General features: G+C 51.9%; 14 protein-coding genes across 14 annotated transcripts; 7 read left to right on the forward strand and 7 right to left on the reverse strand.

Moving 5' to 3' along the window:
• The first annotated feature begins 115 nt into the window (after positions 1-115).
• Positions 116-1,866, forward strand: CC1G_08198 (hypothetical protein). The gene is made up of 8 exons (XM_001839279.2): positions 116-408; positions 461-493; positions 554-621; positions 681-790; positions 855-1,187; positions 1,238-1,374; positions 1,429-1,519; positions 1,576-1,866. The coding sequence occupies exons 1-8, from the start codon at positions 128-130 to the stop codon at positions 1,741-1,743; spliced, it is 1,221 nt and encodes a 406-aa protein (XP_001839331.2). The 5' UTR covers positions 116-127; the 3' UTR covers positions 1,744-1,866.
• Positions 1,867-2,156: 290 nt separating this feature from the next.
• Positions 2,157-3,656, reverse strand: CC1G_08197 (hypothetical protein; the record flags this gene model as incomplete). The annotated part of the gene is made up of 8 exons (XM_001839278.2): positions 2,157-2,388; positions 2,461-2,632; positions 2,684-2,861; positions 2,890-2,979; positions 3,030-3,128; positions 3,192-3,258; positions 3,323-3,349; positions 3,420-3,656. The coding sequence occupies 8 exons, from the start codon at positions 3,654-3,656 to the stop codon at positions 2,209-2,211; spliced, it is 1,050 nt and encodes a 349-aa protein (XP_001839330.2). The 3' UTR covers positions 2,157-2,208.
• A 748-nt stretch (positions 3,657-4,404) lies between these two features.
• CC1G_14553 (hypothetical protein) lies at positions 4,405-4,729 on the reverse strand (the record flags this gene model as incomplete). Its single annotated transcript, XM_002911075.1, has 2 exons — positions 4,405-4,565; positions 4,612-4,729. The coding sequence occupies 2 exons, from the start codon at positions 4,727-4,729 to the stop codon at positions 4,405-4,407; spliced, it is 279 nt and encodes a 92-aa protein (XP_002911121.1).
• A 964-nt stretch (positions 4,730-5,693) lies between these two features.
• On the reverse strand, positions 5,694-6,274 carry CC1G_08196 (hypothetical protein; the record flags this gene model as incomplete). Its single annotated transcript, XM_001839277.1, has 2 exons — positions 5,694-5,887; positions 5,947-6,274. 2 exons carry the CDS (start codon positions 6,272-6,274, stop codon positions 5,694-5,696), a joined length of 522 nt encoding a protein of 173 aa, XP_001839329.1.
• A 1,534-nt stretch (positions 6,275-7,808) lies between these two features.
• On the forward strand, positions 7,809-9,979 carry CC1G_08195 (hypothetical protein; the record flags this gene model as incomplete). The annotated part of the gene is made up of 8 exons (XM_001839276.1): positions 7,809-8,035; positions 8,107-8,259; positions 8,314-8,454; positions 8,510-8,609; positions 8,675-8,742; positions 8,842-9,202; positions 9,316-9,474; positions 9,539-9,979. 8 exons carry the CDS (start codon positions 7,809-7,811, stop codon positions 9,977-9,979), a joined length of 1,650 nt encoding a protein of 549 aa, XP_001839328.1.
• A 104-nt stretch (positions 9,980-10,083) lies between these two features.
• Positions 10,084-12,357, reverse strand: CC1G_08194 (calcium-dependent protein serine/threonine phosphatase). Its single transcript, XM_001839275.2, has 7 exons — positions 12,224-12,357; positions 11,737-11,775; positions 11,503-11,554; positions 11,151-11,249; positions 10,753-10,838; positions 10,375-10,574; positions 10,084-10,265 (listed from the first exon to the last, which is right to left on the reverse strand). Exons 1-7 carry the CDS (start codon positions 12,234-12,236, stop codon positions 10,227-10,229), a joined length of 528 nt encoding a protein of 175 aa, XP_001839327.2. The 5' UTR covers positions 12,237-12,357; the 3' UTR covers positions 10,084-10,226.
• A 201-nt stretch (positions 12,358-12,558) lies between these two features.
• Positions 12,559-14,433, reverse strand: CC1G_08193 (hypothetical protein; the record flags this gene model as incomplete). Its single annotated transcript, XM_001839274.1, has 5 exons — positions 12,559-13,048; positions 13,118-13,272; positions 13,336-13,687; positions 13,749-13,869; positions 13,941-14,433. 5 exons carry the CDS (start codon positions 14,431-14,433, stop codon positions 12,559-12,561), a joined length of 1,611 nt encoding a protein of 536 aa, XP_001839326.1.
• Positions 14,434-15,411: 978 nt separating this feature from the next.
• On the forward strand, positions 15,412-16,473 carry CC1G_08192 (hypothetical protein; the record flags this gene model as incomplete). The annotated part of the gene is made up of 2 exons (XM_001839273.2): positions 15,412-16,014; positions 16,045-16,473. 2 exons carry the CDS (start codon positions 15,412-15,414, stop codon positions 16,471-16,473), a joined length of 1,032 nt encoding a protein of 343 aa, XP_001839325.2.
• Positions 16,474-17,219: 746 nt separating this feature from the next.
• On the forward strand, positions 17,220-18,146 carry CC1G_08191 (hypothetical protein; the record flags this gene model as incomplete). Its single annotated transcript, XM_001839272.1, has 1 exon — positions 17,220-18,146. One exon carries the CDS (start codon positions 17,220-17,222, stop codon positions 18,144-18,146), a length of 927 nt encoding a protein of 308 aa, XP_001839324.1.
• A 1,014-nt stretch (positions 18,147-19,160) lies between these two features.
• Positions 19,161-19,839, forward strand: CC1G_08190 (hypothetical protein; the record flags this gene model as incomplete). The annotated part of the gene is made up of 3 exons (XM_001839271.2): positions 19,161-19,488; positions 19,548-19,710; positions 19,764-19,839. The coding sequence occupies 3 exons, from the start codon at positions 19,161-19,163 to the stop codon at positions 19,837-19,839; spliced, it is 567 nt and encodes a 188-aa protein (XP_001839323.2).
• A 330-nt stretch (positions 19,840-20,169) lies between these two features.
• CC1G_08189 (hypothetical protein) lies at positions 20,170-20,483 on the reverse strand (the record flags this gene model as incomplete). Its single annotated transcript, XM_001839270.2, has 2 exons — positions 20,170-20,388; positions 20,475-20,483. The coding sequence occupies 2 exons, from the start codon at positions 20,481-20,483 to the stop codon at positions 20,170-20,172; spliced, it is 228 nt and encodes a 75-aa protein (XP_001839322.2).
• A 1,379-nt stretch (positions 20,484-21,862) lies between these two features.
• On the reverse strand, positions 21,863-23,173 carry CC1G_08188 (hypothetical protein; the record flags this gene model as incomplete). The annotated part of the gene is made up of 1 exon (XM_001839269.1): positions 21,863-23,173. One exon carries the CDS (start codon positions 23,171-23,173, stop codon positions 21,863-21,865), a length of 1,311 nt encoding a protein of 436 aa, XP_001839321.1.
• Positions 23,174-24,396: 1,223 nt separating this feature from the next.
• CC1G_08187 (hypothetical protein) lies at positions 24,397-25,651 on the forward strand (the record flags this gene model as incomplete). Its single annotated transcript, XM_001839268.2, has 2 exons — positions 24,397-25,574; positions 25,612-25,651. The coding sequence occupies 2 exons, from the start codon at positions 24,397-24,399 to the stop codon at positions 25,649-25,651; spliced, it is 1,218 nt and encodes a 405-aa protein (XP_001839320.2).
• Positions 25,652-26,892: 1,241 nt separating this feature from the next.
• CC1G_08186 (hypothetical protein) lies at positions 26,893-27,548 on the forward strand (the record flags this gene model as incomplete). The annotated part of the gene is made up of 2 exons (XM_001839267.1): positions 26,893-27,139; positions 27,199-27,548. The coding sequence occupies 2 exons, from the start codon at positions 26,893-26,895 to the stop codon at positions 27,546-27,548; spliced, it is 597 nt and encodes a 198-aa protein (XP_001839319.1).
• Between the last annotated feature and the right edge of the window lie 449 nt (positions 27,549-27,997).

Genomic DNA, 27,997 nt, shown 5'->3' on the forward strand with positions numbered 1-27,997 from the left:
TTTCACGGATTGCTGATCAGGTGGACCAGTGCAGTGGGATTTCTTTCCCCTTCTCGCCTGTCCAGGACTAATTAAAAGTGCAGGTTCACGCCCTTGGCTATCCTAGCCCCATCTCCTGCTCTTCGTCATGGGAAACACGTCGTCCATCTTCTATCCCGACAATCCAAAACGTCTCAACCGTGCTCAGCAGCTTGCTGATGACTGCAAGTATGCCAAGGATCAGTACGAGTCTGCTCATGCGAGGCTCGAGCGTGAGCTTGGCCCGTACAAGGAGAAACTCGACAACGTTCTCCGCGCCTTTGGGTGCAACACTATCGCGGACTTCGATCGTCTGGTTCGTCAGAACGCGACTGGCGCAGCTCTCGATCGCTGGAACGCAACCCGGCAGGCTTACGATGATAGTCTAATGTAAGGTCCCTTCGTCAAGGTTGTCTAATGCATCTGATTCACCATTTGGCAGTGTCGACCAAATAATCATGGTGGCTGAAGGAGTGTTCGTTGATTTTCCAGTGTATGCCTTCCTCCCGTTCTCTGACGCATGCATACCACACAGGGTTGCCATTGCAGGGTTTATTATTAGCGCAGTCGGGGCGCTGGCCGGCGGTATTGGTTTTTTTGCCGGTATTACCTGTCATTCGAATCGCAGGTCATCCAAGGTGTTAACATACTTACGCTTATAGGTCTCGGTATTACAGCCGACATCCTGCTAGTCCTGGGTCTTATCGGTGCTATCTATGATATAATTAATGGTGCCGTTCAGCGCGAAAAGCTTCGGGACGCCATCAACGAGGCTCGTACTACACTCTCGTCGCCTAATGTTATCTGTCATACTGACACGTTCACGCCTTGTTTAGCTTGTCCCCACTCGACTCAAAGCGAAATATGCTCAGATGCATATGGAGCAACTCCTGGTCTCTCTTCCTGGTATCAAGGAGCTGTACGAGGCATTCGAAAGTGTCGGATACGACAAGGACAAGATTCTTGAAAAAATCAAACACGGGGGGTACATGGATACGACGAAAGAGGTTGTCGACAAACTCACCTATGTAGCGGCTGGAAACCTTCTGGCCAGTATGGATCACGCTCGAGGAGCCTGGACAAACGAGGACCCCGATTGGTATTCCATCGCGAGAGCACTGGACTACAGCGGCACCTTCGCTATGGCTGTGGAAAAAACAGCTACGGTAGTGAGCACCCTACTTCTGGTCTCAACACTGCATCGCTGACATATCTGCAGGTCCCGCAAGCTACAGAGGATCGATACCTCCAGGTCCGATTCCCAGCTGACTCCGATTCCGCAGCCCTTGCCGAGAAGAGCTTCCGCGTTGAACTCATCGATTTGGAAGGAGAGGATTCAGCGCGCGTATGTCTTAAGTGAGTGGTTCTACTAGTAGCGCCCTTTGCACTGCTGACGGACTCTGAACACAGGACGGAAGGCAACCGACTTTTGATCTCCAAACCGGATGCGCAAGTGGCCGATCTGGCCACGGTGGACACCGACGGTTCCGACCTTGCTCAGGTGAAACCCTTCCCTGTATTGCCGTGTCACCGGTACTGATAGTGCACTCGTTCCAGTGGATCGTGAGCTTGGAGAAGCCCAACAACACCCTTACTCTCGAGTCACTGGGCGATCTCACACCTGCCGAGGTCTATATCAAGGCTGCGCACTCCAACATGTTCCTTACCAAAGGAGGTACCCTCCAACAGCAACCCGTCCCGGTTCTTGCAAACCTGTTTGTGTGAAATAGTGTGAAAGAGGGTAGGAATTAGAATGCTTTTCGGTGGCTTCGAATGTCACTTGTATCAATCGATAAGGCTCGCAATGTACATGTTACTATGATCAGCGCTTGGTACGCTATACAGGACACGTGTGCAGTAAAGAGAAGAGGGTTCTGAACTGGGCTTCTTCAATAGGGAGTGAAAGCACAAAGGAAGTTGGCGATGACGGCAGGGATGGAGTATGCCCTGATTCGTTGTACGAGGTCCCCGCTCGCGCGACCTGACCGAATTCAAGCCCTAGACGAACCCTAGATTTAAAGGCCCCTGTCATGAAACCTCCGTTTGCTTTGGAATATAGCAATGGTGAAGGATGGTCGATGAAGCGAAGAGGAGGAGGAGGTCGGGCTCAGGCGAATGCAACAGAATCAGGAGAAAATACACCGAGTTAAGATTCTTATTCCAATCTACAATACCGAGGTATACCAGTAATCACGCAGACTGCTCGTGCTCCATTTGCCTCGCTTGGCGAATAACATCTTCGAAATGCAAATCATTGGCCCCATAGAACGAGGCATCCTTAACGTCTGAGTTGCGCAACTTCGTTTCCAGCTGTCTCCAGTCGATCTCGAAATCGGCTTTCTGGAGTTCTTCGAGGATCTTCTTACGATACTATGGGTCGGATACGGTCCATATTAGTGCCCATCGCTCAATCTTGCTGTCGTGGATCCAAAACAGACTCACCAGCTCGGCGGCTGCCTTCGCATCTGGGTCTTCCTTCGAGGAACTTAGTGCCTCAAGATACTGGCGGATGAGCTCGGTACGCTGTGTAATGTTCTCGGCTTCGGCTTTGAAGTACGCAACGCATAGTCGAGCTGGCTGGCATTTGTGGATTCCATCGATCAACTTCGTCTTCCTACAAGGTCAAACGTTGGCGAAATGTAGCACTCAATCGACAAGTTCTTACTGTTGCGCGCCTTCGACTGCCTCCATGATCATCATGACAGCCGTGATGCAGAAGCCGACAGCTGTGATAACTCGAAGCCCAGCAGCAAGTTTGCTGACTGACTTCGCTGCCTGTGCAGCTTCCTCGGCGGCAGCAGCAGCGCCTTCGGTGCCTGCTTTGGCAGCGGCGGACGCAGCTTCTGTATGGGATGGGGAGATGTTACCAACGGCATTGCCGGTCGATGAGCAAATGGAAATACTTGCCTTTAATCGCCTCGGACGTCTCTTCGGTCAGCTTGGAGAGCGCCTCCGCCGCCGCTGAAGATGTGGTGTTAGCTAAAACTCCCGGGTGCGTGGCGGTTTCTTACTCTGGGCAGCCTTTTCTCCCTGTGCGGCCGATTTGAAGAAAGTACCAAGAGAGTCGATTAACGCAGTCCTCACAATGAACCGACCCGCACTAGCAACCGCTGTAAATAAAAGCCAAAGTCAATGTCAAATGAACACCCTTCAGGCTGTACCTCTTGACTTACGCGTTGCACCTGCCCCAAGAGTGAACGGCAATAGAAGTCCGGTGGTTAGGGTGGTTACATCCAGTTTCTGAAACCATGGTTTATGAGTAAGTCCTTCCTGAACCTTGGGCGGTACCACGTAAAACACTTACGGTGCTCTTTTTGGCTGCGTCGACGAGCTAGTAGGTGCAAAGAAGAGTCAAGACGAGATTAGTGGTGTATACTCCAAAATTTAAACGCGATACACACTGCTCGGAAGGTTGCGATGTCACTTTCTGGGAGAACAGAAGACGCCTTGTTATACAAATCATCAAGGGTGTCGATTCCTTCTTGTTTGAAAATCTTGTCGATTTCGGACTGCATCGACTTGGTTTGCTTCTTCAACTGGTCGCCGCTGTACTGGATGTCGGTTTGCATGTTAACGGTGCTGTTAACAAGCTGTTCGAGTCGTCGGGCACGGCCCTGGTTGTCTGGGTAGAATACCATTCTGAAAGAGCTGGGTGAAAGATGGGATGCGTGGAGGGAATCGTTGGGTTGATCAACGAACTGTGGTCAATGGGCAACTGTCACTATTCCCTCTTTAATACGACTTTGAGGCAGGTTTTTGGGGTGCATTTAATAAATCGGTAAAGGAAGAAATCGATATGGATCAGAAGTTCATTAGATCTGCCAAGAGGGGGCGCACCGGACGTTGGGGCTATGGTTCACGCCTTGAGTATGCGGAGCTGAATGGCACACCCGAACTAAAGACGCAAGGAATAGCGCAGATCTGACATTCCAATGGAACGGCGACGTTCAGTGATCACAGATAGTCTGTCCTCGTGCACTGGTGCTGTCATCTATAGGCCAATTCAGGCAAAGTGTACATCCTCCGATGGAATGTGACGGGTGTTACCCAGTCGCTTGCAGAAGAAAACAATCATTCTGGCGATGAATCGATGAGGCTGGTGATCATTGACAGGGTGTCGTTGATCCCTCTGAGGCGAAGTTTGACATTGTTTGGAGGGTGTGGGCCGAACCGGCCAGAACAGTTTGGCGGTGACATCTGGAATACCTCTCCGTGCATTCACGCGAGACAGAAAAAGGAATTACAAAGACCTCTATAATTCAGGAACAATGTCATCAGAAGCGAAGAGGGCCGGGGTCGGGTGAATGCAACGAAACCAAAACCAGAGTATACAATGAACATTTTACAAAAACTTACAATGCATACTGTAGAGAGCCACAACAGTAATCACGCGGACTGCTTGCGCTCCATCTCCCTTGCTTTGCGAATGACCTCTTCGAAGCTCAAATTATCATCCGAATAGTATGACCCGTCTTTAGCGTCTGCGCTGCGTAACTTCCAGTCGATCTCCGAATCGGCTTTCTGGAGTCCATCGACGAGCTTCTTGTCTGTACTGTGGTTAGCGCCCATCATCGGTGATAGACGAAAACAAACCCACCCTCTCGGCGCCTGCGTTAGCACCTGGATCTTGATTTGCAGAGATTAGCGCCTCGAGGCACTGGCGGATGACTTCACCCCTGTTATAGCCTCTTCTGCGATAATTGGTCCTCATGTATCGGTGCTGTCATACCACCGGACGATTCAGACAAAGGGTACACCGGTGATCAGTTATCCCCGGTTCCTCGATAAAGATCATCGTCTCTTGAGCCGTCGGGGGCAGATCGTGTATATCGGGACTTGTGTGTACTGTCTCCCTTATGGGTCACTTGCTCCAGACTTGGAAGCACGACATTTCATTTCCAGGTTCATCTGATACTTGTTCGTGGCGGATAGACCTGCGAATGGAAGAAGTTAAACCACTCAGCCACTCAGGACGGTGACGATGGTATCTGTACCGTGGTCACTGGTTCATTGACCGATGTGACGGGGCCAACAAAAGGATTCCCACACCATCCGATTCGGATTGAGCCCCTAACGCCGGTTGTTCCAGACTTCGCAGCGGATTTGTCGAAGAAGGGAGATTACTGTGTCAGCTAGAACATCAAACATCACCTTGGAAGAAAAAGGCCGGAAGACATTCGATATCAGACCGAACGGGCGGAGAAAGGGAAAGAAAGCATGGATTCAAGACTGTACAAGAAGGCAGAGCACGGATGTTATACGTGCACAGAACAATCAATAATGATTATCTACACTCGTAGCTACCTGGACCAAATTGGCGAAGAAGCCAAGTAGTTAAAGAAGGTCAAAAAAAAAAGGGGGGGGGGAACTCAGAAGAAGGGTTGGAGATAAATGGAGATACAGAACGCGAAAGGAACAGGAGTAAATGCATGTCAACGCGGTCACCGCCTGGCCTGGCGGACAGCCTATCGAGATCGCTCTCCCTGGCGTATCATAGTGCCTTCGAAAGGTGACCGCTTCACATCGTCCGTCGCGACAGCTATCCGACTTGATGTAGGCTGACATAGAGCGAGTCGGCGTCGGCGGCGATGAAGCCTAAAGATACGAGATCGGATACGAAAGGACGTTGTCGATGTGCGGACGGGGGGTAGGCGTCGATTCAGAGACAGGCCCGTTCAGCACACTCCTCGTCGTCCGTATTCTCGGGTGATTCGTCCCCAGAACTGCTGTCGCTTGAGAGCGGTATCGCGATTGGTTCTGACGTTGGGAATGTCCTCCTCGTCGGTGTTTTCGGAATCGGAATGGTGATAGCCACCAGGTGCACGGGGCCTAGTCGGGCGCCTGAGAGGTTTTCGGAGGGCAGTCATAGCTGAGAGGAAGGTCCAGGTCAGCATCCATGGACGAATGAACCCAATGGAATGTACACACCCTGTTTCTCATCATCAGACTCCGATTCTGGGAGTGTGTGGGCACTTTGTCTCATCGACCGCGAATTCTTAGACTCGGAAGCCTTGCGCAAGGCGGGCGGCTGGGGGGAAGGAGAAGTTGCTGCTTCAACTTCGTCGTCTTCCTCGATGGTGTGTAGATGAGGCGATGGCCGCTTCGAAACGATCGATCTGGCTTCGCCTTCGACGGGTGTAACGATGTACTCTCCGTTGACCTCAAACATGTCGACCTTCGTCCTGCGTAGAGGATTGGGGGTAGTGGACGTCAACTTAAAGGCGTGTTTGACGCCGTTGGGGTCGGTGAAGGTCATCGTTGCTCGATAAACGGTGCACGTCATGTTGGTTTGGGCGGTTCAAAAAATTGATTTGATTGCGATGACGGTGGTGGTTGGAACTTTGGAGGGGTTTCAACCGATGCTGCTTCCAAGGCGAAAAAGGCGGGTTATTTATGCATTTCTGGAGGGAGGGGTTCAGTGTGACGGTGTGACATGGTCACACTCAGACTGCCTGCGTCGAACACGCGTAGACAGTTCACAGGAGCCACCACTCCCTAGACGAGTGGCATCGAACGGTGTTGGAGGGGTAAGGGCGACCGTTGATTGGCTGCATCGAGTGGGACCTGAGTAGAACACGGCGACACCGGTGAGTCGGAAGGAGATGGAGAGACCATGACGCGGTTCACCACAACCAGGATAGGAGAAGTTACTTTGAAACACACCAGAGACGCGTCGAGGGCGCGCGGGGACTGAACGGGCTGTGGATGACGTCACGCGTCTGGCCTCGAGGTCAGGCACGGTCGACGCTGGGCGAAGGTTGGGTAGAGAGTAGAAAAAAGCAGCTCGGGCGATAAAGAGCCCCAAACCCATTACGGAAGATTGAAGAGAGTATTCAAAAAAGTGGACACAATAGGGATCGGACTCAAGTCCTGCCAAATCATAACCTGCTCGTTGAAGGGCAAAATGCGGATGCATTGAATAGCAGGTGCACGTATGATGGAGGAGCAAAGAAAGGCCTTCCAGACATGCACCTTCCCTGGATAATATTCATAGAGAAGACAAAACACAACGGGAAAAGACGCACCCCAACATCCGATCCAGATCTTCGACTCTTTAAACACCAGCCTTCATCGCACTACCGCCCGGCATCAAAGACAGTAGAAACGAGCCGCGCACGAACGAGGAGAGCCTTCGAAAAGCTTACAGCTCTTTGGGTTATATCCAAGGACATTCCTCAAACGAAGCCTCCTAAGGGTACCTGTGCATAGAAGATCGGGACTTCCATGGGGTCTCCAAGGTCTGATGCGATGTCGCGAATCTGAGTCGGCGGTGGTGGCAGATGAAGAAGAGACGGAGAGACAAAGGGAGAACAATCCTTTGAAGAGCGCGCAGGATATGGAGTACTTGTCAGTGGAATCAAGTCCCAGTGTCGGTCAAGTCGAATCCTAGAGAAAGCCTGAAGAATGAACGAAGGAGAAAGAGAAGAGAGTCAACGCGCCTATCTGAATCACGTTCAGCATCAATACCGAGACCCATCAAGGCAGTCTTCTCCCACAGTTCTTGGCACCGTTCTTGTCCTCCGCGTCGACGTTGGACCATCGTTCAGCCCCTAAGGTCCCTCAATTCCCAGTCATTATTCCTGAATTCAAATCAAAAACAATCAAAACAAGGAAAACACAAACATGAATGAAACTTTGATTAGTGCGTCTTTTTGCATTACTTTTCCTTTCACAACCACCACTCTCGTCGTCTGTTCCTACAACAACACCTTGGGTATTGAATATTGGATCATCGCAATATTCTGCTGGTCATTTGGAATCTGGAAAAAATCAAATACTGACATCCTCAAATGGCGAACTGGATAGACCCCTTCACGTACAACACCCTCTCCCACCCGACCACCGTCCAAACCACAATCCACGCCCAAGCCGTCTTCTCCAAGTTCGACACAACGGGACGGTTCATCGCAACAGCTACAGCGCGTCCACAGGAAGGCCTAGCCGTCGTATGGGATCTCCAAACTCGCAATTCGATTCGCTTCCTGGATGGACATGTTAAACCTGTTACGAGCATCGAGTGCGTTCAAATATCGTGCTTGTTTGTTATCCCTGGAAGTTCTGGAACTCATGTGCTTGCTGGGTGGATAGTTGGTCTAGGAATTCGAGATATGTCTTGACGTCGTCGAAGGACTGGAATGTTATTGTATGGGATTTGGCCTCGTCTTGCGACCCTCCACAGCGGCACCGTACGCTACGGTTCGACGCTCCCGTAGTCTCAGCATCTTTCCACCCAAAGAACAGGTGCGCGCCCTTTCTTTCGATCCTAATTAACTTGGCCTCATCGTATCCTTACAGTCGAATCATACTGGTGCTTCTAACAACGGGTGAAGCCTTCCTCTGCGACACACGCAAGGAAACGCGGTCGAGAACGCCATTGAAGGAAGTTACGGTGGATGATAGCGACGATGATGAAGACGAGCCGTCCTCGCGTGCAAGGTGTGTCCATCTATCCATTCCACTTGACATCAGAAGCAATAACGGTGCACCTCAGGTCCTACATGACAGTCGCTCGCTTCAACCCCTCCGGCAAACACATCTTCATCGGAACGTCCACGGGGACACTACTCGTATTCCGTACAAGAACCAAGACGGTGCGTACACCCCCGGCCCTCTGTATATTCCTCCAAAACAGCACCTAACAAGAATACCCATCCAGATGATAGCCCGCCACAAAATCGCCGGCGCAAACGTGATCAAAGGTCTCGAATTCAGAAAAAACGGACGGTGAAGAACGGGTTCTTACTCTCCTTCCACTTCTCCTTTTCTTACCACTCATTTCTTTCCTTCTCGCTCCTTTCCACGCTGTCCTCTCCAACCCAACAGAGAACTAGTGACCAACTCCTCCGACCGTACACTCCGACAATTCATCGTACCCACCTACCCCTCCGACGACTCCGAGCCCTCCAACCCATCAACGTCCACACCCTCCTCCAGCACCTCCCCCTCCACGCCCACACCCACGCCCACCAAGATCATCGAACAAGACCTAGAACCAACACACCGCTTCCACGACCCTATCAACAAGACCGCCTGGCACGCCATGGCCTGCAGCGGGGACGGCGACTGGTTGGCTGGTGGTGCGGCGGATCCTGCTGCCCATAAGATTTATGTATGGGATTTGTCGAATGATGGGCAGTATACTGCTACGTTGGATGGTGGGAGGGAGCCGTTGACGCATTTACATGTGAGTCCCTCTTCTTGTTTCTTGGTCTTGCTTTTTGGTTGTGCGTAGGAGGGGAACTGACGAAAATGAATGGCGGTGTTGTTGTTGTTGTTGGTGGTGGTGGTGGTCTGTAGTGGCACCCGAAGAAATCGATCATAGCATCCACGACGAATATCGGGAACGTGCTCATTTGGCACTCGCCTCATCCGGAGCGGTGGGGCGCGTTTGCGGGAGGATTCGAAGAAGTGGACGAGAACGTCGAGTATGAGGAACGGGAGGACGAATTTGATATCGTGCGTGCTTGGCCGCATGTCTCTCTCTCTCTTCCTACCCGTTTCTGACCCTTGGCCCCAACAGGAAGACGAAGAAACCATCCTCGAACGTAAAATGAAAGCTGAAGAAGACAAAGTGGATATCGAAACGATGATCATCTCGCCTCCTACGAGTGGGGATATAGCCGGGTCCATGATAGCCGCTGCCGCGGCTACTGGGGATGCCAATGGGAATGGGACCATCGCACAGAGGATTATGGGTGGTGGTGGTGGATCGAACAACGGAAACGGGGAAAGCAGCGGGAAGACGACGGCCTCGAACGAAGGAGGCACGTCGAAACCGCCTAATGGCGACCCGACCACTTCCACCACCAGTACCTCTGAGCTTAGGCCGACCTCTGTCCCGCCACAGCAGCAAGCGGAGGTTGACCCTGATACGCTTTGGGCCATGGAAGACCCAGACGATGATATACCCAGTTTGTGGAGGATGAAGATTATCATGGAGGATGACGAGGGTGATGAATAGGCGTTCCAACGTCGGAATGCAAGTGCTAGGCTGCTGTATTTTATACCTTACTTACATACCTCCTGGTCACGGCGCTGGATGCTGATTGACTTCAAATCTCGCCTCGTGAATGCATTCGATTGAAGTTTTGCTCACTATTCCAACAACTAAAGGACAAAACTCGGAACGACTAGTACTTGTTTATCGAATCGTGTTCAACGAAGAAAACGAAAACCATAACCCGACCTCCAAATTGAACCGAAAACAATCAGAACAAATCCTCGAGCGTCATTTGCTTGACGATATCCTACCCACACAAAAAACGTCAGTTTTATTCCATTCTATCCCGTTCACTTCCCAATATACCGCCCCCAAACTCTAAATGGGCAGATAAGATAAAAATAAAAAAGACTCACCGTATTCGAAACAGTCTGCGCAAACTCTTCAAAACTCAACTTTCCATCCCCGTCCAAATCCGCTTCCATAATCGTCTTGTCCACGATTTGCTGTAGTTGTTGGTCTTTGAGGTTGTTGCCGACCATCATCTTGAGGACGAGGAAGAGCTCGCCGTTGGAGATGTAGCCGTCCCGGTCGACGTCATAGACTTTGAATGCGACTGTCGTGGTGGAGTGGTAGTAGTAGAAGTAGAGTGGGGGTGAAAGTTGTAGAGTGGGTTGGTGGGAGGGAGAGTGGAGAGTGGATGGGGGTGTAGCGGGATGGGGAAAAGGGAGGAGGAGAGAGGAGGAACAAAATCCCATCAGTCAAGAGAGCAGACAAAAAGAAGGGTAACGCACATTTAAGTTTCTCCTCCCTTCCACCCCGGCTACTGAAAGCGCTCAAACCGCCAACGAATTCTTGGAAATCGACTGTGCCTCCACCACTATTTTTGCAGATCACCGTGGTGAATTACCATAGGGCGGCGCGTATGTGAGGTTGGAAGAGGGCGTGCGAGAGGAAGGTGTGTGCGATGGCCGGAAACCACAGTGTCAGAAATGGTTGGAGAGTCAGAATTGGTTGGCAGCGCGAGGGTCAACGGTTTGTCAATCCAGAGACAAGCATCGCAGTGGAGGGTGGGTCAACATCGCAGGGGAAGTGTCGACGTCAAAGGGAAAACCGGCAAGACGAAACGATATAAAGTGCAATCATCAGCACCCGCCCAGCTTTAACTATCCAAAAGCAAATAAAAACGCACTCTTCATCGAAGATCGCGATCATCCGTGAGGCCAGCGGGTTAGTCGCGATCTGGGGTATTGAGAGGAACTCGTCTCGGTCGATGGATCCTGAGCCGTCGCTGTCGTCGTTGAACCACGTCCGCGCAGTGTAGTGTAGTGTAGTGGATCAGTGCATTAGTGGACATGTCAGTCCCGTTCGTATTCGTCGGTGTCGAGTTGGTCAGGTCCAGATGTGAAGGGTGTGAGCGATGAAGGTCATGGTGGACGTCAATCGCAATGTGGTAAGGTTGAAACGATGAGGAGTGTAGATAGTATGATAAATGCAGGCCAGGAGTGAGCAGATGGAAAAAGGACGGGCAGGGTAAGACGCACCTGTCGAGTTTCATGAACCGCTTCTTCAACCGTTCCAACTCTGCCTGCGTGACTGTTGGGTCGAATCGTAGGACCGCATCGCCAGTTTAGTTTCGTTCGCAGTAGACGTCGGGTGTCGAGTTTACAGTAGAAGAGCAGTTGAAGAGGGCGGGGAAAGGTCAAGGTGAATCCAAGAAGACCCATCATCAGTCAGACACTCGATGAACAGCTGGACGGAATCCAAAGACGACGTACAGTTGGACCTCTTCTCCATGTCCTCCATAAACTGTGACGCTGTAGGGATAGTAAAGGTTCGTTAGTCTCTGTATTTCTCTCGCTTTTGAATCCTAGAGTCGCCATGTAGAACCACCCCATCCCCGACCACGACCACGACGCCATCTCCCCAGCCTCGTTGCACCATCCATCGCAGTTGCTGGGTCCGTCCAGTCTTCGTTCCTTGTTCCGGGTCCCACTATAGTGCAACACAATCATAATCTAACCCAACCCAGTCTCTTCCCATCCACATCTGGTCTTCCCGCATCCGATCCCCTCTCACTCTACACCATCTTCCTTTGGACCAGGACCACGATTGACCATATGGTCACTGCGCCGGCGGCCACCGAGCGCAGAGGGGTAAGCTCCAACTCCATTTACCCAACAGGGATAGAGCTAATGCGAACGGGAAGGGCAAAGGGGCTACACCCCATCCAAAGACCACAGCGCAGAAACAAGCAGCACCTACGTGATTGACCCATTTTTGCTAGACTCTTGGTTTATCCGTGTATTTCTAGTTCGTTATCGTCTTGAATGTATGCGTAGCGTCTGCCGTGGGGACGAGAGAGAGAAAGAGAGAGCAGTTAAGTTGGAGAAAGAGAGATGATGATGATGAGTCTGGATTGACTGAAGCAGTGGCCGACGCGCGGGGGTTGCGATCAATCGTGCCCAATGCACCGTGTGAGATCCGGTTATACTTCAAGTCGCCGGGACCCCTATCCCCTCCCCATGTGCGAAGCAAATCGTATTTCATCCAACAAACTACTTATTCAATGTTTTATATACGCATACGAAATATGAAATTCAACTCTGCCTCCTCCTCTTCCCCTCCTTCGCACCATCCACATCCATCCCTCTATCTTCCCCATCCTCCTCTTCATCCTCGTCTAAATCCCGTTTACGCCAGTTAAACGTGTGTCCGGGAGTTTCGTTATCCTGACCAGCCCCAGGGGAAACTACCATATCTTCATCCTCGTTATCACTCTCCTCGTCCTCGTCCTCCCCATCGACATCCATCCCCGAATCCGACTGGGACTCCCACACCGTTTCGTCCTTCCACAGCCGCAGCTTGGAGTCCTCGCCGCCGGTGACGACCACCCCGTTCTCCTCGTCGTAGAAGAGCGAGCGGACGACGCCGACGTGCCCGTGTGTCCAGGTTGAGTGGAGGGTCCATGGTGCAGGTGCGGGTTTTTGTTGGGAGGCCTTCGAGGAAGACGAAGAGGGCGCGGCATTGCGCTTTTTGGACTTGGGTTTTGGGAGGGGGTTTTTAGTTGAGATTAGGGATACGTCGCCTCTGTTGGGTGATTCAGATACCGGTTAGTGACTGAAATGTTATACAGGAGGGGTGTGTGGTAAAACGCACTCGTTAGACCCCACGAACACGCTCAAGAGCGGTTTCTTCTTCGCTTGTGACCCCGAGTCGCTTCTCGAACGTGCGGTAACGATATAATCCGTCACCCAGGTCGTCTCCCCATGTACACCCGGTTCACGGATATTGAAATTCAACCTTGGCTCCAGCTATACCCGAAACGAGGATTAGAAAAACGCGCGGTAGGAAAACCCAAATGGTAATTGACGCACCTCACAACTCCAAGTACTAAACGTCTCCATATCACTCGCAGCCCACACACCCTTCGTCCCGACCCACCCCGCCTGGGCAATACTACAACCCCAATTCCCAGTGAGAAGCATAGCTTCCTCCTCATCGTCCTCATTCGCATTCGATAAACTCAACAACCCATCCGAGGACGCTGAAAGCAGGAACAGCGGATTCGAAAGCGAGCCCGACGGGGTGGGGTGGGGTGAAGAGGAGGGCGAAGAAGCGGTTGGGAGTTTGGGTGAAACGCCTGGAGGTGCGAAGGAGAGGACTGTGATGTCGTCCGAGTGGGTTGCGGTGTGTGTGCGGAGGGGTGTGTTGGGGTTTCTGGGATCCCTGGAGAGTCGTAATGAGGGATGTTGATAGTAAGTTTCGTGGATAGGCAGGAAGGACGCACCAATAGACAAGGATCGCGTCGTCGCCTTGCAACTCGGTTCCACCGACAATCGTCCTCCCATCCGGCGAGATGTCGCAACTGAGGAGAGATCTAAAGCGGGACCCAATGGAGGGTGCGTACACTGGAAATAGATCAGTCAGTTGAGAAAGATAGGCGGACAAGAAACATAGAAAAGATGAGAAAGAAACTCACTCTTAACACCTCCATCAATAGCTCTATCATCCCACACCACGACCCTCCCATCCTTCCCCGAACTCAACAATCCACTCTTGCGTTCACCCAAGAAGTAATCGAACGATTTGAGATTCGTGATTCCGCCTTCGTGGGCTTGTATTTGGCTTTCCCCTCCCCCTCCTGCGCTCGCATGTACACCACCCTTATTCCTCCCCTTCCCACCCTTCCCCGTTGAACCACCATCTCCCACCGGAATACTCCCCAAATCCTGCACAAACCCTAACGTTTTCTTATCGATCACCCGAATCCCATTCGCAGGCGACGAAGTGGCGATGGCGTAGTGCGTTGGGAGCGAGACGATGTTCAGGACGTAGGGTGCCGTATTTGCGCTGTTTGGATTGGTGTGGGAGGATGATGAAGAGGTGGATGGGGAGGTGGACGAAGAAGCTAGAGGTGATGATGTGATCCGGTATGAAGAGGATGGGAGGAGCGTTGGTGCTGGATGAGCCATTTTTGATCGCTAGTCTCGAACTCTCCTTCGAGGACACTGCACTATTTTTGAGTTCCCCTTTTTCTGGTACAGCAACGAGAAGTTCAGACCAAGCACAGAAGTATCCCCAGACAGAGAAATCAGCAGAAACAACGCAAGCAGTTCGAGAAACCCAGGTGAGAAACGAGAACGAAACCCTTGAGATTTCGATTTTGTGCAAAAGTTGAAATCAGTGATGAGGTGATTTGATGCGCCCCGTCGCGCGCCTCCCGCCTGAATCGGGGGGGGGGTTCGGGCGTCGGGTCTACCGTGTCGGTAATATGCTTGGCATTTCTATCGGGCATCAGCGGGAGGACCCAGGCTGATTCGCAGGACAACTTGCTCTTCCACCACCACCACAGCGACTGTACGACCTATGTACCTGACTTGACTCGAGCCCCCCAAGGTCGAAGTGGTCTCGTTATTCTGGTCTCTATACTCTTGGCACCTCTTCGAGCTTTGATGACTCGGACTGGATCTCCTCGGCCAGCTTGACTCTCTGGATTTCGAACCCTGACCAGCGCTGTGACGATTTTTCTATGCGTTGAATGACTCCTCGTAATAATCTCAAACGATACCTTCAGACTCGGCTTCAGGGAACTCGCGCCAATACGACCTTAAGCTTACGAGTTTTCTAGGGGCCCGCCGTAACCCGTTCAGATTTTCTTGCAATTAATGCCTTGGACAATGGACGATACTCCTCTTTCTCTCCCCGACAATGGTGATATTCCATTTATGTATATCGGGCATAAATCCTCGTTCCCGTGTGGCAACTTTATGGCCGTGCGTGGCAAAGCAGCATTGTCCAACAATGGGCCATGGCGCCGTGACACGTCAAAGCGTGGTCCACAGCCTGGGTATATAAGCGCCTGGAGAATCGACGCAGTTCTTGATGCGCACTACAGTCCTCTAGTCCAACCATCCACAAGCTACCGAACAAATCAAACGATCACCTCGATGATGCCAAAGTCGACAAGCAAAAAGGCTCCCGTCTCCTTCTCCTCCCTCCCCCTACAGCTAATCGGCGCCATCCTCTCCGCCGGTGAGTTCGACCTCCTCCAAGTAATCCAACTCCTGCGCATCTCGCGCAGAATCAGACGCGCCGCCCTCTCCACACCCGCCATCTGGCAAAACATCACTACAACCGTCAGCGCCGCGTCCAGGGGACAAGTCATCAAAGCCCTAGCCCACGCCGTCAAACTCTCCGGCGGCCTCCCCCTCTCCCTCAACTTGAAGCTCAAGCAGGGATTGAGTGTCAATGGGGACATATCCTATCTTGCTTGGGCGATCTTCGAGACAGGTGAGCGGTGGGAGAGTCTCACTTTCGAGTACCTGTGGACGGACTGGCCGGGCGACTTCCTATCCGAACACCTCTTCCAGTCTTTGGAATTCTTCACGGCCATCGGCGCAGCAGGCGCACCGGGCAAAAGCCCCTTCACCCACCTCTCCACATTCAAAGTCGCGCACACTGGCGTGCTGGGGCACTTTGCCCCGCAGCTGTGGGGTATCTCGACTGTCTTTCCCCATTTGAGGCATTTGAGTTTGAGCACGGAGTGGGGTGAGGTACGTGGTACTGATGGGTTTGTGCGCCAGTTTGCGGGTATGAGGAGGCTGGAGAGTGTGCATCTTGAGGCGTTGGTGTTTTTAGATGTGAAGTATACCCTCCTTGAGGATATCCTGCTTGGCGTTCCGACGCTCAAGAATCTCAGTATCGTTACTTCTGAGGGATTTGTCTTCAATGACGACGAGATTAACCCTGAGGATCCTGAAGCGATACGGAGGGTGGAGGAGGAGCGGGAGAAGGCGAGTGCCCAGGAATTGTCTAGCGCGCAAGTACTCATTCGAGCACCGAGGCATGTTATTGTGAGCGACGGGAAAGACTTGTATCGTTTTTGCACTGCGCTCAGGGAAGAGTGCATGACATTCTGCATTGATGAGGTCGCTAGCTCGGATGACGAGGACAGCGATTCGGACGACGATGGCAGTGATTCGGATGATGACTATGTGATCGTGATTTTGTAGTTCTGCTTGACGCATTTTCTATATCAATAACATCATAATGGTTTCCTTTAATTCAAAATGTTTATCAGAATCCAGTCAAATACGAGTTTTATGTTGGCTTCTGCGTGACATTCTGGTGTAAGAAAAGGTTCGCGTCCTGACCGGATCGAACCTAGAGCCAAGTGCGGGCAAACTCTCCTGCGCGATAAGGGCCCTGGCCATTTGCCCAGATCATCTGCTCCTTGGTCTTCCTCCTCCGCCGACAGCAACACGGAGACTATCCTCGGCACCGTGCTAGAATTCTCCAGAATTCCAAGGACGACAACGTACACGCTGAATGCACTCTATGTTCTCAATAAGTCGGCGAGGTTGCGCTTGCCTGTCCGTCTGGGTTCAGCTGGGTTCGCCTTTTGCCTTGCTGAAGAGGGTGGCGACACCCATGTGCATTATTAGATACTTACCCAGGGGAACGATGGGTAGCATGGGACAGCCTCAAAGGCGCTCCTATGTACCCAGGAAATGCTCGCAACTGTTGACTCACATCTTCACAGGAATCACAGCCTTTCAATCAGAATAAATACATGCCTTCGACTTGTGACTTTGTCCCATCACTCCTTGGCTCTCAGAACAATAGTTGTCAGATGGATACTTGAATGGGCCCGAAAAGAAAAACGTGACTTTCATGTCCGAATAAAATCCCTGTCACTGCGTCTTCTCTCTCTTGCACTTTATCCCCCCACAAATACCAGTCCCTGTCGCGTTCCACTATGGATCAAAACCCTTCTTCCCATCTTCTTGCTCTCCCCGTAGAACTCGTCGCGCTCATCGTCTCGGATGCAGGCCAGCTCGACCCTCTCAAGCTGTTGAGGATCACACACATCTCACGCCGATTTCGCGATATGATGGGCTCAACGCCAACTTTCTGGAATCGTATTGACGCTACGATCGACTACGATGCCAGGCTTTCCTTCGATAAGGTTCTAAATAGCATCTCGCACGCGATCCAATACTCAGGAACCCTTCCTCTCAACCTCACACTGACCTTGAAAAACGACATCGATGTGTCGAACGACGAGCTCCCCCGCCTCGCCAGGCTGCTCTTTGCAAACGGGCATCGATGGACGAAGATCCACATCGTCTTCGCCTATGAGGTTCCCAACTCAATCATTCCCCACGCCTTGATCCAGCATCTCGATCGTTTGCGCTCGAGGGGTGGTGGTACTACTCCGTTCACCTCTCTGACTGCGGTCGAGGTGACGGCTCTAGGCTCACATTATGGAGTAGGGTTCCCGAGGGCGAGGGCGCTGTCGAGATTGTTTCCTAACCTGCGTGAATTGAGCTGGGTCAACCGGGGGAGTTACGCCAGCGCGTATTCGTTCCCCAGTGAACTCTCTTCCCCAAAACTTGAGAAACTAACTCTTGAAGGGCACTTTCTCTCGGCGATGAGGTTCTTGGACAGTGATGTTTTGGCTCGTCTTCCAGTTCTGAAGGATCTTACCATTGTTTCCTCTGGGTTTTACTTTGATTGCGCCCCTCGGAGTCCTACTTTGATTGAGGTTCATGCGTCTCTGGAGAGTGTGGTTGTTTGTGCTCCTGATGTCGGTTTAAGCTTGGTTCAGTCGCGAGTTGATGCATTGTCAGAGTTCTGTCCTTCTCTTCGAGCTGTGGAGATAGTGTTAATTGCTCAGAACTAGTTGCAGAATGACTCATCCTTAATCCTAACTTGTTCTAGACTCTAGATGTTAAGTTGCACTGCTCTATGTCTCGTCTGGTCTCTGTCTCCTTTAATACTCTCTTGAGCTACTTGAACGAAAAGTGATTCAAGAAATTTATGTTGTGCTGAGAGAAATCCTTGCCTGAGTTCCACGCCCGGTCTTCGTTAAGTATGCCGTGGAAAGAAAGGTTTGCGCCCTAACTGAATCGAACCGGCAGCCACGCTCGTGGGAAGGCTTGCAGCTCCTAGACGGTGTTCGCCGCCGCTGTGACCTGTCTGTTGGTGTCTCCCTCTTTCACCATTGACGATTCAGATTCCCCACATTCTGCCAGACTTATCTCAATCGGTTTTGTCACGTTTATGAGACGCTTATGAGCTTCTACGCCATACATTTCTATGATTTTCCCTTCAAGATTCTGTTCTGGAAGCTGGGTTGTGTACATGCTTCGGAATCCCAGTGGGCACACTGATACTTTGCCATCGCAGTTGACCTTGGCCGTGTGTCGACGGTGTGCGACCCTACGCGTGACGTCACCGATTATGGGCTCAGCGCTGACACCTCTATCGCTCGCATTGGGGAGCACTCGACACGTCTGTGGTGTGTTTCAGCCAATTTCTCCTATCCTTGCTGCGGTGAACCCCATCTCTACCTGCTCGTGTCGCCGGTGTCGCCGTGTTCTACTCAGGTCCCACTCGATGCAGCCAATGAACGGTCGCCCTTACCCCTCCAACACCGTTCGATGCCACTCGTCTAGGGAGTGGTGGCTCCTGTGAACTGTCTACGCGTGTTCGACGCAGGCAGTCTGAGTGTGACCATGTCACACCGTCACACTGAACCCCTCCCTCCAGAAATGCATAAATAACCCGCCTTTTTCGCCTTGGAAGCAGCATCGGTTGAAACCCCTCCAAAGTTCCAACCACCACCGTCATCGCAATCAAATCAATTTTTTGAACCACCCAAACCAACATGACGTGCACCGTTTATCGAGCAACGATGACCTTCACCGACCCCAACGGCGTCAAACACGCCCTTAAGTTGACGTCTTCTACCCCCAATCCTCTACGCAGGACGAAGGTCGACATGTTTGAGGTCAACGGAGAGTACATCGTTGCACCCGTCGAAGGCGAAGCCAGATCGATCGTTTCGAAGCGGCCATCGCCTCATCTACACACCATCGAGGAAGAAGACGAAGTTGAAGCAGCAACTTCTCCTTCCCCCCAGCCGCCCGCCTTGCGCAAGGCTTCCGAGTCTAAGAATTCGCGGTCGATGAGACAAAGTGCCCACACACTCCCAGAATCGGAGTCTGATGATGAGAAACAGGGTGTGTACATTCCATTGGGTTCATTCGTCCATGGATGCTGACCTGGACCTTCCTCTCAGCTATGACTGCCCTCCGAAAACCTCTCAGGCGCCCGACTAGGCTCCGTGCACCTGGTGGCTATCACCATTCCGATTCCGAAAACACCGATGAGGAGGATACTCCCAAAATCAGTCGAGATACAGCTCTCAAGCGACAGCAGTTCTGGGGACGAATCACCCGAGAGTACGCAAGACGAGGAGCCTGTTAAACAGGCCGGTCTTTTCACTTGCGACCAGCTCCCCTCCTAGGCTATGCACCAGCATCCTTCCGTATCAAAGCGATATCACAGCCTTCGTCATCGAAGGCGACTAGCTTCATACTGGACACGAGACAACGACTCACATTCAGCACACCGTCGGGTAACTGTCGCGACGTCGGATGCCAGTATGCGATATGTTACGAAGGCACCATGGCACGCCCGGAGAGTGTAGCTCTGTAGTCTGTTCACCAGGCCAGGTGGTAATGGTGTCGATATGAATCTCCAAATCCCACCTGTTCTTTTTCTATTATGCACCTCACTTTATTTCCTCAGATATCTTCTTCCAATCACCCTAATTTCTTCTCTCATCTCTCACCCCTAACGTATTCGCCAACCTGGTCCACGTTGATACGAGTGTTCCTCCCCCTCTTTACCGTAGTACATTACCCAGATGAATTCATTTGTTCCATTGCTCCCATCATTATGTCGTCTCCGAAAACAACATGCTGGGGTGGCGGATTCTCGGGGCGTTGTGGTACGTTTTGACTCTCAAGGCGTGCTGGTGGGTCGAAGTTTTTGCGTGGCCCTGGCGGTTCGACTTCATGCGCGGTCTGTTGTCCTTGCAGACACGACATGTGTAGGGCTGTCCGGTTGTTTTGCCTCTACGAGATCCCAATCTACGAGACCCGTCAGCCCAGGATACTGCGCAAACGGTTATGATTGACCTACGGCTTTTGTCAACGATTACCTTGACCATCTGGACGTTATACATGAGGACATACAGTTGGTCGTTGGCAGAAATGGGCTGTTAAACACCATTTTGCCATTGACCTGAAAATCGTAGTCGATCGTGATCGAGCGCGGCGAAATGTTGCTCCTGGTGACTGGAATTAGAATCTCTCTTTCCGCTTTTGACGCATTTTAAACCCGCTATACATTCCCAACAACCTCTTCCGCATCTCGTGTGGTCCTAGGGGCCTACCAGGGCGCTGAAGTTGGGTGTCGCCGAAGAATTGGGAGAACGTCCGACCCACCGTTCCTGAGCCAGGTCGGTACCGTTAAGGGAAGCTTGGTCTATACCTGATAGGATGTATATACATACTGGGTCCATACACCACAATGACGAGAGGCGGCGGGTCGAGCCTTGAATAAGAAATCCTACCTTTGAAGCTTTTTGAAGCTTACCGTCCGCTCAATATGCACATCAGGTTTTGATTTGTATGAGTACAGATTGCAGTATACAGGTACAAGATACATGGTAATCGCACAATGATACAAATCGAGGAACGTTTTATGGGTGGTTAGGACAGGGGTAGCGGTAGGAGGCGTAGTAGGTCAGGGACACATCACAAGGGTAAAGGCAGCGCGGGGGTAGTACAAACACGAGGCTGGAAATGGAAACCTCTGAGGACATCCGAGGTTCCAGGTACAAGAAAGGGAAAATCAAGGGAAAATCAGGGAAAATCAAGGTGCGGAAAACCAGAGGGGTAAAAAGAAGCGAGCCGAAGCCCGGATGGGTGAAATGTCCGAGTCAGTCGTATGACGATCGTAAGAAAAGGAAGGAAATGAGTAAAGTAGTGTGGTTTTTAGTGGGTTTAAACTTTAGTAAGTATAGAAACAGAGGGATAGTAGCGTAGGGGAATGATACAATGATGAGAATTGGAATGTAAGCGTATGAAACAGATGGTGAAGCGAGATGATAGCGATACAGATGAGAAAGCGCAAAAGCAACTACCGGTCAGATCCTTGGACCCAACTCTAAGCGATGCTCGAAGGTGTGTCTCCGTTGGAGATAAGAATGCGAGAGCTCGAAAGCCCGAAAGCGATGCGCGAGAAAAAGCAATGCGAGATGATAACTTGTGCTGAATAATGATAAAAATGAATATGAAATGCGGGAATGTCCATGCGGGAAGAGTCCGCTGTATGTGTATCGATCATGACAGTTGTCGTCCAAGAGTCGTTGGAAGTCTTGCTGCAACAGGTCCATGCGCAGCATGGCATGAAGCAGACTGATGGAGTCGTTCAGTTCTCCAACAAACACAGTCGATGTTCCTGGCAATGAGAGTGAGATGATAGATCACACTTGTAAGAAGTGAGCAGAGAGACGAAGAGATTACCATCAACTTGTGCGGAACTCTACGCCCCAAACATGTTGCCCAAGGCGATGAAAAGCCCATCACCGCTCAGGTCTACGGTAGAGGTATCCGGGTTGTTGAATTCGTCCTCGAGCTGATAAGTTGTGGTAGCGGGGTTGGATGGTTGCTCGGTCGCGTCACGCTCGTCATCGTTGATGTTGACAGCAGCGGGAATGGAATCGAGGGGTGTCGCGCGGCCACTGTCGGCGTCCAAGCTGGCAGTAGGTGGTGGCGGGGTCGGGGTGGATGGTGTGGTCCAATCTTCAGCGTGCGGTGGGACAACACTGGCGATGGTGGTCCGAGAAGCAGGAGCTGGTTGAGAGAAGCCAGTAGTGGTAGGGGCGGCCGCATCCAGGGAAGCGGGAGTTGCAACCTGGAGAGCGTGGGCCAGATCAGGAGGGGACATGGCCGGAGCGGCAACCATTGCATTAGAACCCGAGACCAACACCTCGGGTAGAGGGTAAGCAGGGATGGGGGCTGGAAAGGCCTTCTTCCCGCTTCGACGCTTCTTGGGAGCGGGATCAGAATCGTTCTCCTTCTCCATCGCTCTCTGTCTTTTCTTCCCCTGCGCTTTCGGTTCCTTCTCCTTTCTTTCCTTCTCCAATTGCTTCTGCTCTGCCTTCTCCTTCGCCAATCGCTTCTGTTCCTCCTTCTTCAGCTTCCTCTGCAACCTCATCTCCTCCTTCCGCTTTTTCTCAATAGCCATCGCCGCCTCCCAATTGTCAGAGGTGAAATATTGAACTTCTCCCGATGAATCGCAAACAATACTGGTATCGGCAAGGGGACCGTGGGGAGCACTCGCGGTAGTCGGGGCGACGATGGTCGCGGGAGATTGCTCTTGCTCTTTGCTTTGGCTAGCGGCCGGGATAGGTAGGGATGTCGCAAGCTGTGAGTTGGATCGGGAGGTGGACTGCGAGGCAGACGAGTAGCCAGAGTCACTCGCAGGGGTGGCCGGTCGCGATCCAGCATTGGAACTGAGAGGAGTGCTGCCTCCGGAAGACCCCTCGCTAGTAACCGATTGAGAACGGCGGTGGGGATTCGATCCGTGATTCGGTTGGTTTGCGAGAGATGGAGCCACACGAGGAGCAGTCGAGTAGATGCCAACTGCTGTGGCGACATCGCGCGGCTGATAGGGGGCTGTGCCCAGCGAGGGACTATACGACCAAGTCCCAGAGGCATATGTGTTTGCTCCGGGGGTGACCAAATGTAGACGTAATACAACAACACAATCCAGTCGTATCCTGACGCCAGTGACCACCCACAGGTGTCCGTGACACTCGCTGGGAGGCAAGGCGTTGGCCATGCCACACATGACTGTTGCGCCCGCCTTTGTCCCGATTAGGAAAGACCCGACAGGGAAAATTTGTAGTTGGTCCTTGACGGCCACGCATTGACGAGCTGGCGGCACCGACGTTGAATGGGGGAGCAGACACAAATCACAGCAATTTCTGGTTCTCCTGGCGAAGCAAAGGCCAGGCTTAACAGTGCCAAGGCTCCCGTGCCATATCAGCGCAGAATCGCATGAGAGAGGTGCCGCCGCCAAATCCGAGAGCACTAGCAGATACAGGCAGATACAGACACGGGCATGTCGTCTGGGCGGTTAAATCGCGAACAGAGGTCCTGGAGTCGACGACGCCCGTGTCTTTGGATTGCCGCTGGTAGTCGAGGAGTTCAGAGATGGGGGAGCAGTTCTGGTAGGCCGTCCCTGTTCGCAACTTAAGGCGCTGAGGGGTTATTTTGAAGTTTTCAGTGACGTTCTGAGGTGAAAACGATAGGGGAAAAAAATCCAGAAAATGGAGGAGAGTGGTTGGAAAGACGTTCAACAGACATTTCTTCGAGGCAACTTCGAGGCCTGTTTTCCCAGCCCCAATTTGGCAACTCGTCACGCGTCCAACCAAGATGGCGGTCCGAAGTTCGAACGCGCTCGGAGACCCCTATCAGCGCCTTCCTGTTCTGCGCTAGTACGCTACCCTTAAGAGACGGCGGTGCCCAACGTTTGCGTTAACACCAGCGCGATACCATAGGCTTATCATGGTCTTTGCCAGTTGCTCGTCTCTTATCCAAGAGGATGGGAAGGGCCAAACATTTGAATTCCACAACTCACACCACCAGGGCATATCCCTCCAGGCTGCGCTGAACTAGACGCAGCCCACTGGGACAGATGTGTAAACAGTCTCCATTGCAGACTCATGACTTAGCAAATCACAATGTTCACGCCTGTTTATTCGATGCCATTATCTGCCGATCTGCTAAGTTTGGTGTGGACGGTCTCAATGGAAAGGCGACGGTGAACTTGGTAGACAATGGCTTAACGCCGTACATCTGCGAGATCGGTCCAAAGTGCCAATTTTAGACAATAGACTTACACAAACCCTTCGAGGGACAATGGACCACTGAGGACGCTTGGACTGGGCGCTTTGACGGGATGTGAGCCACTCCGGATGATCCCTCCTGGAATAAATACCCCACCCTCCATGCTCGAGTTCTTTCCCCCCTCATCTACATCAATCCTGCAGTTCAACCCGTTCCAGAAAAATGCACTCCCCATTGGAGTCACTTCCATCCGAGCTTATTGTGCGGATTCTGTCGGCCGGCGAGCACCATGCTATCCGTCTGCTTGAGTTGGCCATGGTCTCCGACCGCTTCAGAACCGTAATTACTGGTACACCATCCCTATGGACCAACATTGTGTTGTTCATCAGCCCTGAGAACTTGGACGTGATGCTTGCCGTCTTGGATTTAGCCCTCATCTGCTCCGGCCCCGTCCTTCTGCTCGACTTGACAATGGAGATCGACCTCAACACTACCTCGTTCCAATTTAACCAGATCTTGCTACGTGTCTATGAAATGGCACCCCGGTTGAGAACCATCGAAATTCTGTTTGATACCCAGGCCAACAGTGACATGGATTTCGTTCGCAAACTTCATTGGATGGTTGAAGACTCTGGGCAAGACACACCTTTCGTGAACCTGGAAAAGCTAGTCCTCATAGTCGGAAACGACAGGGTTGTGGATTTCGCAGACTATCCCGTATCGGTGCTCTTCCCCAATCTCAAGATTCTTTCCCTGGTTGGTATCACCATCCGGTCTGCGCACCACATTCCTGCCCGGCTCGCTCTCCCCCACCTCGAACGATTGGACATGCTCGTATCCTTCGATTCGACCTCTCCCTTCATTCTGCGCGATCTCTTGGCTTCAGTTCCGGCACTTAGAACGCTCGTGTTTGCGATGACCACTGACCTCCCTTCCACTGTCACATTCACGCATGGTACACGAGAGGCAACATCGCCTATGGTCCATCAATCTCTTCAAACGTTGAAGATTCAAGGCCGGTTGGAGGACTTGCACGGGCAATTGCCTACCTTGTGCCTTCCTTCCCTCCAATCTCTTCATCTGTCGGATCTGTATGCCCAACTTGGTGGTGCGTACGTCGCCTATCGTGGCGGTCGACTGGTCGACAACGTCTTGGAGATGCTAGCACAATCCAAATGCGAGCTGAAGGAATTTGCTTTTGAAAATTGCTGGCTCAAGAATGAGGATCTACTCAGGCTCCTGCTCACCTTCCAGCATCTGACTAGCTTCACTCTCAGCCTGCGAAACGTGGTCAGCCTCCATGACGACTCTCTCTTCGGAATGCTTTTCGAGAGATCTCAGTTTGAACGTGTCCTTCCCTCTCTTCGAAAGCTTGTCGTCTCCACGGACTGGATATCAGCGTACGGTTTTGACCGCGGGCTGACCAGGTTTCTCCAGGATTCTCGAAGAATGCCTGGAGGCACTTACGCTAATCTAGAGGTTGTTGTTGCAACATTGGGGGAAAGAATTATAATCCCGAAGTGGAAGAAGAGGGTACTGGACGCACTATGCGTGACGGTCCCGTTGGTTGCTGTCTTCTTGAAATATTTGATTTTCCAATAGGTTAGAAGCCCCTGTCTTCCTCTTGCATGTCTTGGATATGAATGAATACCTAAGAATATATTATATTGGCAATGTTACCAGCGACTCTGTTTCAGGGTACTGAATGAGAACGCGAGTATTGTTTGTCAGGGGTGATTTCGCTTGTTTTGGCTGTCCGCCTTGTCTGCCTCCCGCCACCACGGATCCAACTCAGATCCTCAATCTTCGCGAGATGCCAGAAGTCAGCACTCTGCTCACTTTGAAGGGAGCTCACACGACTGTCCGGAGCTCGATGTAATTGTCGCAAGGCGCCCAATGGTCCGCACTGAAGCCTACTATTGGATATAACCCGCCAATTTGCTTGTGGTCGTCTGGCATATTCCCGCACTTCTCTTCGACGTTTGCCTCTTGGTGAAATCCAGGCTAATCAGAGATCGCTGTACCGTCAATCATCAACGCTGCCCAACTCTATGCAAAGCTGCATCTCGCTCGGAAGCGGGGCGATACACCGCCGTGGTGGACATCGTAGCTCCTCAGGCCTCAGGGATGGCAAGCCTTTGCAACATTGAATCTTCCTTGGCAGCACGATACCCATGGCATCACAGGTATGCGCTCCAATTGCTCCACCAACACCGATTATCCCCTCCGCAATGGAGGTCGTTCGCGCGCGTTTCACCAGAACCTCTCCTATTCTGAATGTGGTGAACGCCGTCAGGGGCTCGACGTCTGTGCATGTGTCTCCGGTGTCGCCGTGTTGGTCTCAGGTCCCACTCGATGCAGCCAATCAATGGTCTTCCTCGACTCCTCAACACCGCTCGACGCAACTCGTCTAAGGAGCGGTGGCTACTGTGAACTGTCTTCGCGTGTTCGACGCAGTCAGTCTTACTCACACTGAACCCCTCCCTCCAGAAATGCATAAATAGCCAGCCATTTTCGCCTTGGAAGCATCGGCTGAAACGCCTCCAGTTCCAACCACCACCGTCATCGCAATCAAATCGATTTATTGAATCGCCCAAACCAACATGACTTACACCGTTTATCGAGCAACGATGACCTTTACCGACCCCAACGGCGTCCAAACACGCCCTTAAGTTGACGTCTTCTACCCCCAATGCTCTACGCAGGACGAAGGTCGACATGTTTGAGGTCAATGGAGAGTACATGGTTACACCCGTCGAAGGCGAAGCGAAATCGATCATTTCGAGACCCCCGTCGCCCCAGCTGCATACCATCGAAGAAGAGGACGAGGTTGAACCAACAGCTCCACTACCTCAGCCACCCGTTTTGCTCAAGGCCACCGAGTCGAATAGCTCGAGGTCGATGAGCCACGGTTTCTCTACGCTCCCAGAGAGTGAAGAATCCGATTCTGATGACGAGGAACAAGGTGTGTGCTTTTCATAACGGTCGTTCGTTCACGGATACTGACCTGAATGCTCCATCCAGCCATGGCTGTCCTCCGGAAACGTCTCAGGCGTGCGGCCAAACCCCGTGCACCTCGCGACTACTACTATTCCGACTCCGAAGACATGGACAAGGATACGCCATCCTTCTGGGACACTCCAAAAACCAAACGAAAACGCACACTGTCGGCAGCTGTTCGAGATACCGTTCTAAAGCGACTCCACAAAGAGGTGCTTGGCCCCGACTACAGTTCCGGTGACGAGTCACCCGAGAATACGGACGACGAGGAATATGCTGAATGGCTTAAACGCCCACCTTTTGGAACTCGCAGGCTTCTAGATCAAACCTTCTATTCCCTCCCCTTCCGATGCACGAATCAAATCATACCCTAATACCAAGTCTACCTGATGCAACTCCCCTATCACCGATGTCGATTAGTTTTCCAAGTTCGATGCCAATCAGCGTCCAGTCTGAAGGCTGCCCCGATGGCCGACGACGAAAGGATACCTTCCTTACGTCCGGGGGGTTTCCCAGCGGGCCAGGTAATGGCGCCTGTATTTTCCATGTCCTTTTAATTACTGTCTTTGTCCCTATCACTTTCGATTATTCCTCCTCTGTCAGTAGTATTGTCTTGAATCCATATTTCCGTTCTATGTCCTATCATATGTGTCTATCTGGGCCAATTCCACCCCTCCCGGTTTTGTTTTTCAAGGGATGTTTGGACTAGACTTCTCTGAAAGGCCGGTCTCGATCAAGGTGGTCAGAGCTGAGAGCCAAGGATCCCTGAAACATCCCTGAAACAATGCTGGAACGGGTCCCAGCAGGTCCCAGCGCACCCCTT

The sequence above is a fragment of the Coprinopsis cinerea genome, assembly GCF_000182895.1.
Source record: "Coprinopsis cinerea okayama7#130 chromosome 5 map unlocalized cont3.5, whole genome shotgun sequence".
Lineage (NCBI taxonomy): Eukaryota > Fungi > Basidiomycota > Agaricomycetes > Agaricales > Psathyrellaceae > Coprinopsis > Coprinopsis cinerea.